The sequence below is a fragment of the Ranitomeya variabilis genome, chromosome 6 (genome assembly GCF_051348905.1).
Source record: "Ranitomeya variabilis isolate aRanVar5 chromosome 6, aRanVar5.hap1, whole genome shotgun sequence".
NCBI lineage: Eukaryota > Metazoa > Chordata > Amphibia > Anura > Dendrobatidae > Ranitomeya > Ranitomeya variabilis.
The window spans coordinates 126,453,296-126,470,703 of NC_135237.1; the positions used below are offsets into that span (position 1 = coordinate 126,453,296).

Sequence of the window (17,408 nt, forward strand, 5' to 3'; positions counted from 1 at the left end):
GCTAACTGCACACTGACCACGGGTGTATAGCACATAATACACGGGCACCAGTGCTAACTGCACACTGACCACACGTGTATATCACATAATACACGGGCACCAGCGCTAACTGCACACTGACCACGCGTGTATAGCACATAATACACGGGCACCAGCGCTAACTGCACACTGACCACGCGTGTATAGCACATAATACACGGGCACCAGCGCTAACTGCACACTGACCACGGGTGTATAGCACATAATACACGGGCACCAGCGCTAACTGCACACTGACCACGGGTGTATAGCACATAATACACGGGCACCAGCGCTAACTGCACACTGACCACGCGTGTATATCACATAATACACGGGCACCAGCGCTAACTGCACACTGACCACGGGTGTATAGCACATAATACACGGGCACCAGCGCTAACTGCACACAGACCACGGGTGTATAGCACATAATACACAGGCACCAGCGCTAACTGCACACTGACCACGCAGTGCACGTTACGTCACCCCTAGTTATTGCCTTGCTTGCAATGCCTCAACCTGAACCGCTCTCCAGCCAACAGGTTCTTGTGACAGGGAGGCGCCAAAACTACAACCCCCATGATGCAGTGCGGCCGCGGTCGCGGAGCAGTGACATATGTTGGCCTGCAGGCGGTTACTTTGCAAAACAAGAACGGGACACGGGGATAATAAGGACGAAGCCTCCAGCAAGAAGCCATGGCCGGTCCCCTCAGAGTGTGCATCGTGGGCTCCGGGAACTGGTGAGTGCAGCGCAGCTCCCTCATACCGGAGCTGCCACCACGCGTGTCCTGTGCGGTAATGCATCGTGGGCTGCGTGTACAGCTGTGTCTGTGGCAGTTCCTCAGGAAGCCTGGTAGCCATAGTGTCCTGGGCACTTTCCTTGCTCATGTGACAGCTAGAAAACGGCAGACAGTTGTGACTGTGTGCGACCCCATAACCATACCTCCCAACTTTTGAAGATGGGAAAGAGGGACAAAGTATGCGGCGCGCAACGCGCGTCGCGGCAAATTTTAGGCCGCGCCTCTGACCACACCCATTCATAATTAGTCACACCCATTTCCACGTCCCAACCACACCCATTTAGCACTGCTGATCACACTGTTTAATATACAATAATTATAAACAAAAAAATATGGCCACACAGTGCTCCATACTGTATAATGGCCACACATGATGCTCCATACTGTATAATGGCCGCACATGATGCTCCATACTGTATAATGGCCGCACATGATGCTCCATACTGTATAATGGCCACACATGATGCTCCATACTGTATAATGGCCACATGATGCTCCATACTGTATAATGGCCACACATGATGCTCCATACTGTATAATGGCCACACATGATGCTCCATACTGTATAATGGCCGCACATGATGCTCCATACTGTATAATGGCCACACATGATGCTCCATACTGTATAATGGCCGCACATGATGCTCCATACTGTATAATGGCCGCACATGATGCTCCATACTGTATAATGGCCGCACATGATGCTCCATACTGTATAATGGCCGCACATGATGCTCCATACTGTATAATGGCCGCACATGATGCTCCATACTGTATAATGGCCGCACATGATGCTCCATACTGTATAATGGCCGCACATGATGCTCCATACTGTATAATGGCCGCACATGATGCTCCATACTGTATAATGGCCGCACATGATGCTCCATACTGTATAATGGCCGCACATGATGCTCCATACAGTATAATGGCCGCACATGATGCTCCATACTGTATAATGGCCGCACATGATGCTCCATACTGTATAATGGCCGCACATGATGCTCCATACTGTATAATGGCCGCACATGATGCTCCATACTGTATAATGGCCGCACATGATGCTCCATACTGTATAATGGCCGCACATGATGCTCCATACTGTATAATGGCCGCACATGATGCTCCATACTGTATAATGGCCGCACATGATGCTCCATACTGTATAATGGCCGCACATGATGCTCCATACTGTATAATGGCCGCACATGATACTGTATAATGGCCGCACATGATGCTCCATACTGTATATTAGCCGCACATGATACTTCGTACCGTATAATGGCCACACATAGCTACTCCTACACGCGCGGCTGCGCTCCATACACTTTGCACACACGGCTCCGCTCCATACACCTCGTACACATTCCGCTCCGCTCCATACACCTCGTACACATTCCGCTCCATACACCTCGTACACATTCAGCTACACTCCATACACCACCTACATACACGGCTCCGCTCCATACACCTCATACACACACAGCTCTGCTCCATACACCTCATACACACACACACAGCTCCGCCCCATACACCTCGTACACACACGGCTCCTCTCCATACACCTTGTACACACACGGCTCCGCTCCGTACACCTTGTACACACACGGCTCCGCTCCGTACACCTTGTACACACACGGCTCCGCTCCGTTCACCTTGTACACACACGGCTCCGCTCCGTACACCTCGTACACACACGGCTCCGCTCCGTACACCTCATACACATTCAGCTCCGCTCCATACACTTCATACACATTCAGCTCCACTCCGTATACCTTGTACACATTCAGCTCCGCTCCATACACGTCTTACAGACACGGCTCCGCTCGATACACCTCGCACACACATGGCTCCACTCTATACACCTTGTACACACACGGCTCCGCTCCATACACCTTGTACACACACGGCTCCGCTCCATACACCTCGTACACACACGGCTCCGCTCCATACACCTCGTACACACACGGCTCCGCTCCATACACCTCGTACACACACGGCTCTGCTACATTCACACTGTAAACACCTCCTGACCCCACACACAAGGCAGCTTACTTACCTCATCCAGCAGCACCATGGCAAGTTGGCAACCAGCACTGCCGAGTCCTGCAATCCATGGAGGTCCTGATCATGTGACCCCTGATTCCTCCCCTCCTGTGACCTCATCACAGGTCCTGTGCGCACAAAGCAGGCAGCCAATATGGTGTAAGGCTCTGTGGGTGCAGGGATGACCGGCTGATACGTACTGCACTGCATACGGAAGGGTAAGGGGCATGGCTTAACACAAAGGGGCGTGTTGGCTGCCTCTCCTGCTGTCTGCGGGAAGCAGAGTGTCCCGTGCTGGACAGCGGGGCAAAGCATCAAAACCGGGACAGTCCCGCAGAATGAGGGACGGTTGGGATCTATGCCATAACTGCATGGCTGTAGTGTAGGCAGTCACTGCCATTAGTGCCACCATTGTTGTGTGGTCCCAGCCTATAGAACACCTCCGGTCGCCTGTCCCTTCTTAGTGTGCACGGTGCCCTAAGCAGGGGCTACACACAGATGGGGTCACTCCTGTGCATGTTGTGTAACTTCATGTGCTGCCTATGAAATTTGCCCTTAGGCCCTGTTCACACGTTCAGTGTTTGTAAGCCAAAATACCCAACTGGTGTTTTTCCATTGTACTTTTCCTCTGATTCTCCCACTCCTGGTTTTGACTGAGGTAAAAAACTGAACGTGTGAAAATAGGCTTAAAGGTACCTTCACACGAAGCGACGCTGCAGCGATAGCGACAACGATGCCGATCGCTGCAGCGTCGCTGTTTGATCGCTGGGGAGCTGTCACACAGACCGCTCTCCAGCGACCAATGATGCCGAGGTCCCCGGGTAACCAGGGTAAACATCAGGTTGCTAAGCGCAGGGCCGCGCTTAGTAACCCGATGTTTACCCTGGTTACCTGCGTAAAAGTAAAAAAAACAGTACATGCTCACCTGCGCGTCCCCCAGCGTCTGCTTCCTGACACTGACTGAGCTCCGACGTCACCGCTGTGCTTTCACTTTCACTTTAGGGCCAGCGCTCAGTAAGTGTCAGGAAGCAGACGCTGGGGGACGCGCAGGTGAGTATGTACTGTTTGTTTTTTTTACTTTTACGCTGGTAACCAGGGTAAACATCGGGTTACTAAGCGCGGCCCTGCGCTTGGTAACCCGATGTTTACCCTGGTTACCAGTGTAAAACATCGCTGGTATCGTTGCTTTTGCTTTCAAACACAACGATACACAGCGATTGGACGACCAAATAAAGTTCTGGACTTTATTCAGCGACCAGCGATATCACAGCAGGATCCTGATCGCTGCTGCGTGTCAAACTAAATGATATCGCTAGCGAGGACGCTGTAACGTCACGGATCGCTAGCGATATCGTTACAAAGTCGTTTCGTGTGAAGGTACCTTTACACCTGGGTGCTATCATCAGAAAATCTACAGTTAATCAGTTTTGTACAGCCTCATTCAGACCTCCAAGAACCAAATCCGGTGCCGACTGGGCACAGGTTTGCCAATCTGACACCTCCAGCCTCGTATCTGCAAAGTCGCTGTGAGGGTCCGGTCGGGGGGCTGCATGTGGTCTGTACTTACTCTGTTTCTCGGATTTATGAATGAGGCTTTACATGTTGTTTCATATTTTGATCTATTTAAAAAAATGCAATTTTCTCACTGGGACTTTCTAAACAACTAAGCTAGTGACATTTTAAAGCCTTACCTTCTGGCACATGTGTGTTCACCTTCATTCTGCCACTTCATACTCTTTTAAGGGGCAAACTTGACAAGGTTTTCAGGTAGAAACTTTCAGGAAACACTGGGTTTTTTGTTTCCTTTTCCTTTAGTGCTTTTACATTTTTACCCAGTTTTACTATTCTTAGTGCTTTTCTAGCATTTTGGGGGATCTTTGTGTGATGGCATTTTCCAGACTTTTGTTTATCTCCATATGAAAACTAAGAAACTTTTAACATTTTTTTTTTTTTAAAGCAAAACGTTAGGGTGTTGTTTTTTGAGCCTTTCCATTGACTTGTATCGTTTGTAAGTATGGAATGGTTTCATAGCTGAAATCCTTTGCGGAGTGGTCCGCTCACTGCTTTTTGGCAAATGAGAAGCTGTTAAGTCCCAAAACCCTGGACATATACTGTGCCGGCAAAAAAAAAAAAATCTTTACATGTAAAATCTGCATCATGGTTTATCTTCTTAAAAATGCGCACAATGGGGGAGATAATCAAAAAGTGTCTAATAGCAAAACTGGCTTAGTAAAATATAAATACTAATTGATACAAATTAATGATGAAATTCTGATTGTAAAGAAATATCCACAATAAAACACTTGTTAAGATTTTGTGGTTTCGTTGAACTTGTAAAGATTTTTTTTTTTTGCCGGCACTGTCTGTGCAAAACAAGTGGGGTATTTTTTGTTTGTTTTTTACATTGAAATGAATGTTTATTATTTTAAACATTTCTCTGTACATATTTTCATGTTGTTTTTGGAGCGGACCCACTCCAAAACCACCAGATAAAATGTCGTGTGAACATACCCTTAGGCTCACTGACAAGGCCATGGGTGCAGCACTGAGCAAATACTAGCAGTAGTTATAGTTGCCTCATTCATAAAACTACAAGAAATTGGTTATTTCACCATAGGTAAGTGTTTGTGGCCAGGATAAGTGGACATTGCACATGGTTTCCTAGAAATAACACTATGTCCTTCAGACAGGGTAAAGGACAGTAAGGCCATGTTCACACTTCGCGGTTTTTACCGCGGATCCGCGGCGATTTTGATGCTGCGGGTCCGCAGCAGTTTCCATAGCGTTTCCATTAACATGTAAACCCTATGGAAACCGCAAACCGCTGTGCACATGCTGCGGGAAAAACCGCGCAGAAACGCAGCGGTTTAAAACCCGCAGCATGTCACTTCTTTGTGCAGAATCGCTGGGAATGCATTGAACCGCTTACTTCCCGCATGGGGCTGTGCCCACGTTGCGGGAAGTAAGCGGATAATGCGCGGTTGCTACCCGGGGTGGAGGAGAGGAGACTCTCCTCCAGGCCCTGGGAAGCATGAATAGTGTAAAAAAAAAAGAATTAAAATAAAAAATGATGCTATACTCACCTCTCAGCGCTGCCCGCGGCCGTCCGGTCTTCGGTTTGCTGTGCGAGCAGGACCTGTGGTGACGTCACGGTCACATGACCGTGATGACGCCGCGGTCACATGACCGTGACGTCACGAAGGTCCTTCTCGGCACAGCAGCTTTGGAATCGGAGCGCCGAGTGCAGCGCCGAGGAGATCCGGACATCAGAGGGTGAGTATAACCAATTTTTATTATTTTTATCATTACTATTGATGCTGCATATTGCTGCATATGCAGCATCAATAGTACAGGAGTAATCCCGCAGCGGAAACCGCGGAACAAACCGCGATAAATCTGCAGGGATAACCGCAGCGGTTTTGCCCTGCAGATTTATCAATTCCGCTGCGGGGTAAACCCGCAGAGCACGCCGCAAAGTGTGAACATAGCCTAAGACGACAGATGTCTCCGCAGCCTTAGCTGTTTTGAATGTTCTTCCGAATTATTGTTACGGTATATTGACTTAATGTTTTTCTCTTGTATCTATTCAGGGGCTCGGCTGTAGCAAAAATAATAGGAAACAATGTGAAAAGACTACAAAAATTTGCACCCACAGTCAATATGTGGGTGTTTGAAGAGATCATTAATGGAAGAAAGCTCACTGACATCATAAACACAGATCATGAGAACGTGAAATATCTTCCTGGTCATAAGCTGCCCGAGAACGTGGTAAGAACTTATTTTATTAAATCCGATCGAAATCTACATCTTAGTTAGACGCATAAAGGGCCTTTGGAGTGTTGTTTTATCCTGTAGGTATAGAAAGCTAGTACTGTCCATAGCATGAGCCCAGTATTTGCACCATGCTGACAATGTCTTTATATACTTCAGTTCTGCATACCAGATGTACAAGTTTAGTGTTTCAAGGTGTGGTCATAACTGGCATGTTCACCATGTTCATTTACTATTCACGATTAGTTTTTTCCTTGCTGTAGGATATTACGGAACGCCGAGCATGTTTTTTTTAAAAAAATGCAAGGGTTATCTTTATATTGCTGGATTTCACACATTTGTAATTGTACGTAAAAACCAATAGGGGCTGCAAATAGTAATGCAAACTCCACACTGACTGGACGGCTTTGGCACAAGCACCACAGACCCTTCAGGCAGCTGATACTTGGTAGTGTTTGTGCTGGGTGTTATGGAACAATGCTGGACAATATTACTAAGCAGGGCTGTGGAGTTGGTAAGCCAAACCTCTGATGGTATGTGCTCACGGTCAGTAATCGGCTTCGCTTTGGACGTAGCACATGTCTGCTGCATCCAAAGCTCTGCCGGCTTTTGAACGCGGGTGATTCCCCATGTGTTCACTGAACAGTGCGGAGTCACTGCGTCCAATAAATTGTATGGGTAAGATTTATCTTGCGGAGGCTCGCGTCTGCGCAAGATAAATCAACATGCTGAGGTCTGGAAAGACGCACCGCATACCTGTCTCCGCATGTAATCCGTGGGACTCAGTGCACGTTTTGTGGACATGGGATTTCGTGAAATCTCACCCACTATGCTGTAACATCTGGACGCTGCTGATGTACACAGCGTCCAACTGGCAGCGTTTACTGACCATGGGAACGTGCTCTATCTCCCCAATTTCCCTGACTCCACAGCACTGCCTAACTACTAAGCATGTTCTTAAAGTGCAGCACAGATTTGTCTCAACCAAAAGCCGAGATCCTTACATCAGGAACAGGACAGACATTTATAGGACATTTCATAACTTTCCCAAATTCTTATGAAAACATTTACAGTAAATAAAGCATTGTACTACTGTACCAATGTATTATATATTTTAGAAGTCTGTCCATTTTATACCGACTCCACCAAAATGAACACCTACTCCACAACCCTGCTAAGTATACAGTACGCAGGTATACCGAGCAGCGCCAACATTGAACAGGATGGGTCTATCAAACTGGCAGGTTTGCTGTGAATGTTTCCCAAATCATATCAACAAATTTTTAGCAACATGTAGATGGGATTTGTCAGACTCTTCTTACCTACTTAGTTTGTATTTTTTTTGCGCTGCATATTTTTTGCCCATAAATCATGTGAAAATTGTGCAACGTGCAGATATGAACGTACCCTTATGACGTCTACCCACAGCTTGTAGCCTAGGAGGGATATGCTCCTGCCTTATGTGCAACTGTTTTATGTCTGGTTTCTGCTAATGCTACATAGGTTGCCATTCCAAACCTGAGTGATGCCGTGAAAGGTGCCGACCTCCTTGTGTTCGTCATTCCTCATCAGTTCATACATAAAATCTGCCAGGAAATCTCTGGAAAGGTCAACTCCACAGCTCTCGGCATAACACTTATCAAGGTAACATATTTACATTATTTAGGCCACCAAAGAAAGAAAATGTCTTCTATGAAACTTCTTTCCTGGAGGTGCTTGCTACTTTGTTGGGTTATGTGCACACAAGCAGTAAACGCTGTAGGTTGGACGCTGCGTACTTGTGCCAGATGTTGCAGCATAGTGGATGGGATTTCAAGAAATCCCATGCCCACTATGCGTCTACAGTTGCCCACGGCTCACCCACGGAGACGGACATGCTGCTCGTCTCTCCAGACCGCAGCATGTCAAATTCTCTTTCACCAATAGAATGTATTGGATGTGGTTCAGTGAATTCATGCGGATTCACATGCGTTCAATAGAAGGCAGTGCTTTCAACCCGGCAAACATGCACTGCGTCTAAAGTGCTACTACTTCCGGATTGTGTGTACCCGGCCTCAGGCTTCCTGCAGTTTTACACAATTACATGCTGATTATGTGATGTATTTGATACACTTTTTTTTTATAGACTTATTTATATTTAATATAAACAATAAATAATGGTTGATTCATTCAGTCATATATAACAATGATCAACCTTGCATTGAGATATAACATAAGCAGGTAAATAAAATCTAGATATGTCGCTTGGTATCGTACACAATGTAAGCATATGGATTGTATGCAAGGTTAAATTACACATAGTTCCATCTCAAACAGAAACCTAAAGCATACTACTTACACTTGCTAAATAACACATTTGTACTGCATCCGCGTGCTGTCTGTATTTTACATTGCAAAGGATAGGAGACGCTTTGTAATTTGTTTTTCCATCCGTGAAAAACAGACACACAGACCAAACACTGATTACACGCTGAGGCAAAACATTGACACCGGTGCCATTTTTCTTCTGTATGTGTTTTACCTATTACCGGCATATGGCATACTGGTACGTCATATGCTGGCTCTCTGACTTTGAAGCGGGCTCTCGAGCAGACCCGTGGGGCGAAAAAAGTTTAAAAAAAATATCACCCTCCTTTTACCGCATTGTAAATGAAGAAATAATTTAAAATAAATACACATATTAGTATTGCTGTTTTTGTAAATTCTGATGTATTAAAATATAAAATAAACCAATCAGTAAATGGTGTAGCAAGAAATAAAGTCAAAACTCCAGAAATATGGTTTTTATTTCTTCACAACAACACATAACATGGTATGAGGTGATTAGAACATTATGTTTATCCCAAAGTGATATCAATACAAACGTCTGATTGGGGTGCAAAACACAAGCCCTCACAGAGCTCCATATCCCGAAAATTAAAAGCATTGCAGCTCTTGGAAAACATAGCGACAAAAGCAAATTTTTATTTTTTAATTTCTGAATTTTTTTGCACATCTTAAACAAAACAAAATATATGCATGTTTGGTATCTCTGCAATTGTACTATCCTGGAGAATCCTATTGCCAGGTAATTTTTATCATAAAATAAATGCTGTGAATGAGAGAACCTAAAAACAATAATTGCAGACTTGTGCCAGATGGTGTAATTTAAAAGTACAACTTATATTGGTATGTTGATTGGAAAATAAAAAAGTTACGGCTTTTGGAATAAGGGGAGGAAAAAATAAAAGCCCCAAAAAATCTGAAAATCACCCTATCGGCAAAGGGTTAAACACAGACATGTGAACGAGGCCTAAATAGTTGTAAATTACACTAGACATGTACTCCAATCCCTGACTGGAGTAACATTTCTGACAGTTGAAGATGCACCAAATTCATGAAGAGGTGCTCGAATCTTAAAGGGCTTGTCCACTACTAGGACAACGTCGTCCTCGATCAGAATATTTTCCCCGATGAAAATTAAAACCGCTCATACTTGCCTCCTGTGCCGTTCCAGTGATGTTGGCGTGATGTTCGCGTTCTCAGGGATCACATGTGGTTCTTGTGATATGTGAGCCCTGCGCCCAATCAGTGCTGGCGTCGCTGTCCCCACCATCTTGCATATACGTAATCAAGGGGAGGTGAGCGGCCAGCCGCGCTCTTGCTTCCTTTTTCTCAGCACAAACCTGTAGTGGTATATAGGTATATTACCTTGCAGCACCCAGGGTGCAGTGCTTTCAGTGAATACTGTCCTGATTATTTCTCCTTCATAGTAGAGAATACAGAAGCTGACAGTGGCTGTAGATCCTCCTGCCTCTGTATGATCTAACAATGGCTCTGGTTGTCTTCAGGGTATAGATGAAGGCCCTCAGGGTCTGAAGTTAATTTCTGACATTATTCGTGAGAAAATGGACATTGATATCAGCGTGTTGATGGGAGCCAACATTGCAAACGAAGTGGCAGCGGAAAAGTTCTGTGAGACCACAATAGGTAATGTATATATGGAAACTGGCCTAATTTCTACATCCTATTTATAGCTTTGTCTATAACATGTTAATCTATCAAATGCCATTAATAATATAATGCGGGTTACATGTCTTAAATTGTAGTATCATTGTACGCAGTGAAGAGGCAGTGATCCACAAAGTTCAAACACAAAAGTCTCTTTTAGGCTATGTGCACACGTTCAGGATTTTCTGCAGAATTTTCCTAAACAAAACCGGACTTTTTCTGCAGGAAATCCGCAGGCGTTTTTGACGCGTTTTGTGCATTTTTTTGCGCGTTTTTTTTCTGGAGCTTCCCAATGCATTAAATAGCGGGAAAACGTAAAAAATCCGCAAAATTAATGAACATGCTGCGTTTTTTACCGCGATGCTTTTTTTTCGCGGGACAAAACGGATCATGTGCACACAAATTGCAGAATGCATTAAAAATGATGAGATGCTTAATGTATGCATTTTTTAAGCGAAAAAAACATGAATAATCCTGAACGTGTGTGCACACAGCCTTAATGTGTTTCCTCACAACATTAAAGTCCAGTTCACATAAATGCACATAACTTCAGTGTATATTATCAGTATTCAGTTCACACCAGTTCATAGCAATACAAATCATATGGCTTTAGATTGTGGTCCCTAAACAGGCCAGACCTCCCTTATCCAGTTTCCCTGGGCGACCGCACGCCATATTACAGTCTCCATACGTCTCCATACACACAGCCTCATATGGAAACGCAAAAAAATTCCTTTCGAATCATATACAATACATATCTCCAGCTCTACAAAACTGATAACACAAAGAAAAAATGACCTCTAGGTATGAAGAGACCCAATCCAGAGTATCTTATAGAGAGTAATAATTTTATTAAACAATTAAAATACAATTATCCATAGCAGAGTATAGCTAACCAAGCAGGATAGGAGAGGTACACATTCACCACATGAATGATAGTAATTTATACGCACTATAAAATACTTATGTGCGTTGCCAGATAAATAATTTAAAGTATAAGCTCACTATTAGAAGCCATATCAAAATATTGCAGTAGTATAACAATTAGTCAATCTATAAGTAGTCTAAAACATATTAAGACTTATTGCATAATTTATTCCATACAAGTATTTAAAGTGCCTCTGCATGAAAGTATAAACTGTGCAGGAGGTGTGGGTTAAGGGCTTGTTTCCACTTGCGAGATAAACGTCCGTGTCTCACATGTGAAAACCAAGCTCTGGCGCCGGCACTTGGGAGCGGAGCGTGCGGCTGTATGTATTGCTATGCAGCCGCACGCTCCGCTCTGGAGTGCCGATGCCACAGCTTGGTTTTCACATGCGAGACACGGACGTGTTTCTCGCAAGTGGAAAGGAGCCCTAAATCCGCATGTTGTGTGTGGAATTTCCTGAAGAAGAGGTCGCACTGACCTTGAAACGCGTTGAATAAACCACCTTTTAAATTTATTATCCTTGGAACTTCATCATTAAGGCAGCGCGGATTTAACCCACACCTCCTGCACAGTTTATATTGTCATACGGCCGTTGATCGGCTTGTGGATCTGCAGCAGCCGAAATCGCTACATGCTCTTCATTCAACAAAATCAGGTGAGCAATTCTAAGAAAGCTCTCTTGGTTATCTAAAGGATAAGACCCTATTTTGCGCTTTGTGTCTCCATTATTTATTTATTTTTTTTCCTATATCTGCATGAAAGTAGTATACAGCACAGCTTTTAGCAGCCAACAGGTAACCTCATATAGCCAATATAAAAAGTTACTGCATAAGATGTCCACAAAATCAAAAGCAAAGTGCAAAAAAAAGTACAGGGCAGAGGAAAATGGAGGGTGCAAAGCTGCATTGTTTAACCCCTTTCTGCCAGCTGATGGAATAGTACGTCAGCTGGCAGATCCCCCGCTTTGAGGTGGGCTCCGGCGGTGAACCCACCTCAAAGCCGCGACATGTCAGCTGTTTTGTACAGCTGACATGTGCGCACAATGAGCTCGAGCGGAATCGCGATCCGCCCGCGCCCATTAACTAGTTAAATGCCGCCGTCAAGCGCTGACAGCGGCATTTAACTAGCGCTTCCGGCCACGCGGCCGGAGGTACTAGCACCGCTGACCCCCGTCACATGATCGGGGGTTAGCGGTGCGTTGCCATAACAACCAGAGGTCTCCTTGAGACCTCTATGGTTGTTGATGGCCGATTGCTTTGAGCGCCACCCTGTGGTCGGCGTTCAAAGTACACCACCATTTCTACTACATAGAGGTGATCTGTGCTTCACCTCTATGTAGCAGAGGCGATCGTGTAGTGCATGCTTCTAGCCTCCTATGGAGGCTATTGAAGCATGCCAAAATTAAAAAAAAAAAGTGTTTAAAAATATAAAAAAATAAAAAAAATATAAAAGTTCAAATCACCCCCCTTTCGCCCCAATCAAAATAAAACAATAAAAAAAAATCAAACCTACACATATTTGGTATCGCCGCGTTCAGAATCGCCCGATCTATCAATAAAAACAAAGGATTAACCTGACCGCTAAATGGCGTAGCGAGAAAAAAAATCAAAACGCCAAAATTACGTTTTTTTGGTCGCCGCGACATTGCATTAAAATGCAATAACGGGCGATCAAAAGAATGTATCTACACCAAAATGGTATCATTAAAAACGCCAGCTCGGCACGCAAAAAATAAGCCCTCACCCGACCCCAGATCACGAAAATTGGACACGCTACGGGTATCGGAAAATCGCGCAATTTATTTATTTTATTTTTTTTTTTAGCAAAGTTTGGAATTTTTTTTCACCACTTAGATAAAAAATAACCCTGACATGTTAGGTGTCTATGAACTCGTAATGACCTGGAGAATCATAATGGCAGGTCAGTTTTAGCATTTGGTGAACCTAGCAAAAAAGCCAAACAAAAAACAAGTGTGAGATTGCACTTTTTTTGCAATTTCATCACACTTGGAATTTTTTTCCTGTTTTCTGTTACACGGCATGGTAAAACCAATGGTATCGTTCAAAAGTACAACTTGTCCCGCAAAAAATAAGCCCTCACATGGCCATATTGACAGAAAAATAAAAAAGTTATGGCTCTGGGAAGGAGGGGAGCAAAAACCGAAAACGAAAAACGGAAAAAACTCCAGGGGTGAAGGGGTTAAGTAAAGTTAAATGTTAGATCACCTTGGAGCAATATAAAAGATGGAGAAAATATTTAAAAAAAAATAAATAAATAAAAAAAAATAGATAGATAGATAGATAATAGTGATTGCTAGGGTTGAGCGAAACGGGTCGTGCATTTTCATAAGTCGCCGACTTTTGGCAAAGTCGGCGTCTCATGAAACCCGACCCGATCCCTGTGCGTGGTCGGCCATGCGGTACGCGATCTTGGCGCTAAAGTCACGTTTCGTATGACGCGTTTAGCGCCATTTTTTCAGCCAATGAATGAGCGTGGGCAGAGTGATGACATAGGGGTTAGGGGAGTGAACGCCTATCGTCATGTTATCGCTTGTGCGCAGTAGGGATTTGGAATGTGCAATACGAAATTTTCTGTGCTGGGGGGAGGGGAGAGAGAGAGAGAGAGAAGAAAAAAATAAATAAATAAAAATATAAATAAATTCCTTCATTGGGTTTCGTGTTTCGGCCGAAACCCGACTTTTCACGGTGGTCGGCCGATTTCACTCGACTCGACTTTTAAGACAGTCGGGTTTCACAAAACCCGACTCGACCCAAAAAAACTAAAGGTCGCTCAACCCTAGTGATTGCCCTTGGTGTTAAAACAAAGAAAATAAGTGAAAACCACTCATAACCAGAAACAACCCGAACACCAATATTATGGATACACCAGGGAGACCAGACTGGATCATAAAATTCAGAATATCTTTATTAACTAGTAGTGGCAATACAGAAAAGTATAAAAATTAAATTACTAAACAGAATGTGTGCGAATCAGGACAGTATGTATGATAAAAATAGACCCATAAACACTATTTATATAGGTGCCACCAATGGGCATGTGCAAGGTAATGAATCCCCCTTAGAGAATATGGACAATTCCCTAAACTATTCTAAAAACTGAAAGACAATATAATCCAATACTACAAATATATAATAAATAAAATAAAAGGCAATATTTAAACAACGTATATAATAATGAATGAAGATCACACAGAAGCTGTGCAAATTTGCAAAAAGTAAAAATAAAGTGCTTAAGTGCAGAAATAGATTCAGGGAGGATTCCTCATATGTGCATAGGGAAATCCCCTGGGAGCTGTGCAATGCTGTAAGATAACAAGGTGCGATGTGCTAAAAAAGTAACTCGGGAAAATCCAGGGGAAGATACTAATGGAACATTACCTTAGGGTGCCTCACTGTCCTGTAAATGCGCACACACACCCGACGCGCGTTTCGGAAATCACTTCCTTCGTCAGGGGGTGGCGTTCAGGCAGGCTTACTGTGTTTATATAATGTACGTCGCTAATGATGATAGCCGAGACGTAAACGGCGCGTGCGCAGCCAAGAGGACCCAGGAGCTCCCGCCCACACACCACGTGACCGGACGCACAGGAATTAGTTACCTGGCGTTTCCAAGGTACCCGCGATGCGAGAAGCTGGAGTGTCCGAGCGCAAGCCGCGCATGCGCACCAGTCTGGCAATACATCATGGGCAGCAAAAAAGTGTGTGGGCGCTATTGACTCTACTAATAGAGAAGGGGAAGGGGCATATTTGCAATGCACCAAAAAATTCATGAAAAATTCATTTGAAATCAGAGAATGGTCTGATGTGGTTGTGAGGAATGCAGATAAGGGCGGCAATGTAGTTTTATTACCAAAAGAGCAGTATTTGGCGGAGGCCATGAGACAGTTGTCTGATACGTCTACCTATTTAAGATTGACACAAGATCCTACAACTAGGTTCGAGAATGAATTACTAACCTTTTTGCGTAAAAATGTAGAATTGGGTGTTTTGTCCAGAAAAAAGGCTCAGAAGCTGCTGCCGGAGTTCCCACGCCGCCCTCACTGGTATTATATTCCAAAAGTTCATAAGTCCCTCACTACCCCGCCCGGACGCCCCATTGTGTCAGGGATTGGATCCCTTACAGAGCCATTATCACAGTACATGGATTGGCTGTTGCGTCCTTTGCTGCATGACATTCCCTCCTATATTAAGGATACTGGTGAGTTTTTAGGGGTCCTTAGGAGTATTACTTAGCAGGCAGGCTTTTCCTTGGTCTCAGTAGCCTAGCTACCAGGGGGGCAGAGGGTGCGATCTCCCCGGGCCCGGTGCTCAGAGGGGCCCCCCTAGAGCTAAGCTACTCTTAACTATAATTGCCTGCTGTGCACGCCAATATAGTTAACCTCTGCGGTAGAGCAGGGAGACAATCTCCCTGCTCTACCACGGTCTGTTCTGTAGAGGAGCATGTGTGGGACGCTGGGTGCTGGCAGTGTACCTGCTGCCTTCAGCATTCTGCAGACACGCACACATTGCCGGCTGTGTAGTGTCTGCTGAAGAGACTTCAGGACGCTGCTTCTTCCCTGAGCCCTGCACAGAGGAGCAGGGCTGGAGATAGGGCGGAGTAGGCGCTCAGGCTGCAGGTGGCTGTATCCGGGCTGGTGGTGACTGCACTGTGCAGTGAGGAGGAGGCAGGACACTGCTCCCTTCCTGACAAGTCCTAAGATTCTTGCATCCGTTTTGCTCTCTGTCTCGCTCTCTGTCTCTGTCAGTCTCTGTCTCTCACAGTCTCTCTGTCAGTGTTTCTGTCTCTCAGTCTCTATCTCTCAGTCTCTGTCTCTCTCAATCTCTGTCAGTCTCTGTCTCTCTCACAGTCTCTCTCAGTATCTGTCTGTGTCTCTCAGTCTGTCTCTCTGTCTCTGTCAGTCTCTCTCTGTCTCTCTCAGACTGTCAGTCTCTCTTTCTCTCTCAGTCGCGCTCTGTCTCACGCTCTCTCTGTCTCGCTCCCTCTGTCTGTCAGTCTCTCTGTCTCCGTTGCACCCTCTCAGTCTCGCTCTGTCTCGCTCTGTCTCGCTCTGTCTCGCTCTGTCTTGCTCTGTCTTGCTCTGTCTTGCTCTGTCTTGCTCTGTCTCGCTCTGTCTCACTCTGTCTCGCTCTGTCTTGCTCTGTCTCTTTCAGTCACGCCCGCTCTGTCTCTCAGTGTCTGTCAGTCTCTGTGAGTCTCTCTGTCTCTGTCAGTTGTGCTTTCTCTGTCTCGCTCTGTCTGTGTCTGTCTCTCAGTCGCTCTGTCTTGCTCTGTCAGTCCCTCTCTGTCTCGCTCTCTTTGTCTGTCTCTATCTGTGTCTCAGTCTGTCTCTCTCTGTGTCTCTCAGTCTGTCTCTCTATCTCACTGTCTCTCTGTGTCTCTCTATCTCTGTCTGTCTCTCAGTCTGTGTCTGTGTCTCACTCTGTCTCTCTCTGTCTCTCAGTCTGTCTCTGTGTCTCTCTGTCTCTCTCAGCCTGTCTGTCTCGAGCTCTCTATGTCTTTCTCTCTGTCTCTCTCAGCATCTCTGTCTCTCTATCTCTTGCAATGTCGTCCTGTAGCCAGGGTCAGGGTCCTATCAGTCCAGTGTCTGTGTCCTCTCATATCAGTACATACAAGGTGACAAATCTGAACATGCCATTTGTATAAACAATAAAAATCCCCATAAAGTTGAGGATAAATATATATATATGATAAAGAGCCAAATAGAATAAAAATGGGTACAGCCAGTAGGTGCGTATAGACAATCACCTTTAGCTGCATATGTATACTCAGTCTGAATAACATGGCCCGCAAAGGGGGAGAAGGGAAAAAAAGAAGAGATGATGTACAGGGGG

General features: G+C 45.0%; 1 protein-coding gene across 1 annotated transcript in view; it reads left to right on the forward strand.

Annotated features, from left to right (window-relative positions):
• The first annotated feature begins 542 nt into the window (after positions 1-542).
• Positions 543-17,408, forward strand: part of GPD1L (glycerol-3-phosphate dehydrogenase 1 like) — a 67,479-nt gene continuing 50,613 nt past the window's right edge. Inside the window, exons 1-4 of the mRNA XM_077268969.1 lie at positions 543-761; positions 6,458-6,635; positions 8,142-8,282; positions 10,469-10,607. Of these exons, the coding sequence (XP_077125084.1) occupies positions 718-761; positions 6,458-6,635; positions 8,142-8,282; positions 10,469-10,607 (502 nt within the window). The 5' untranslated portion in view covers positions 543-717. The remainder of the gene's footprint in view (positions 762-6,457; positions 6,636-8,141; positions 8,283-10,468; positions 10,608-17,408) is intronic.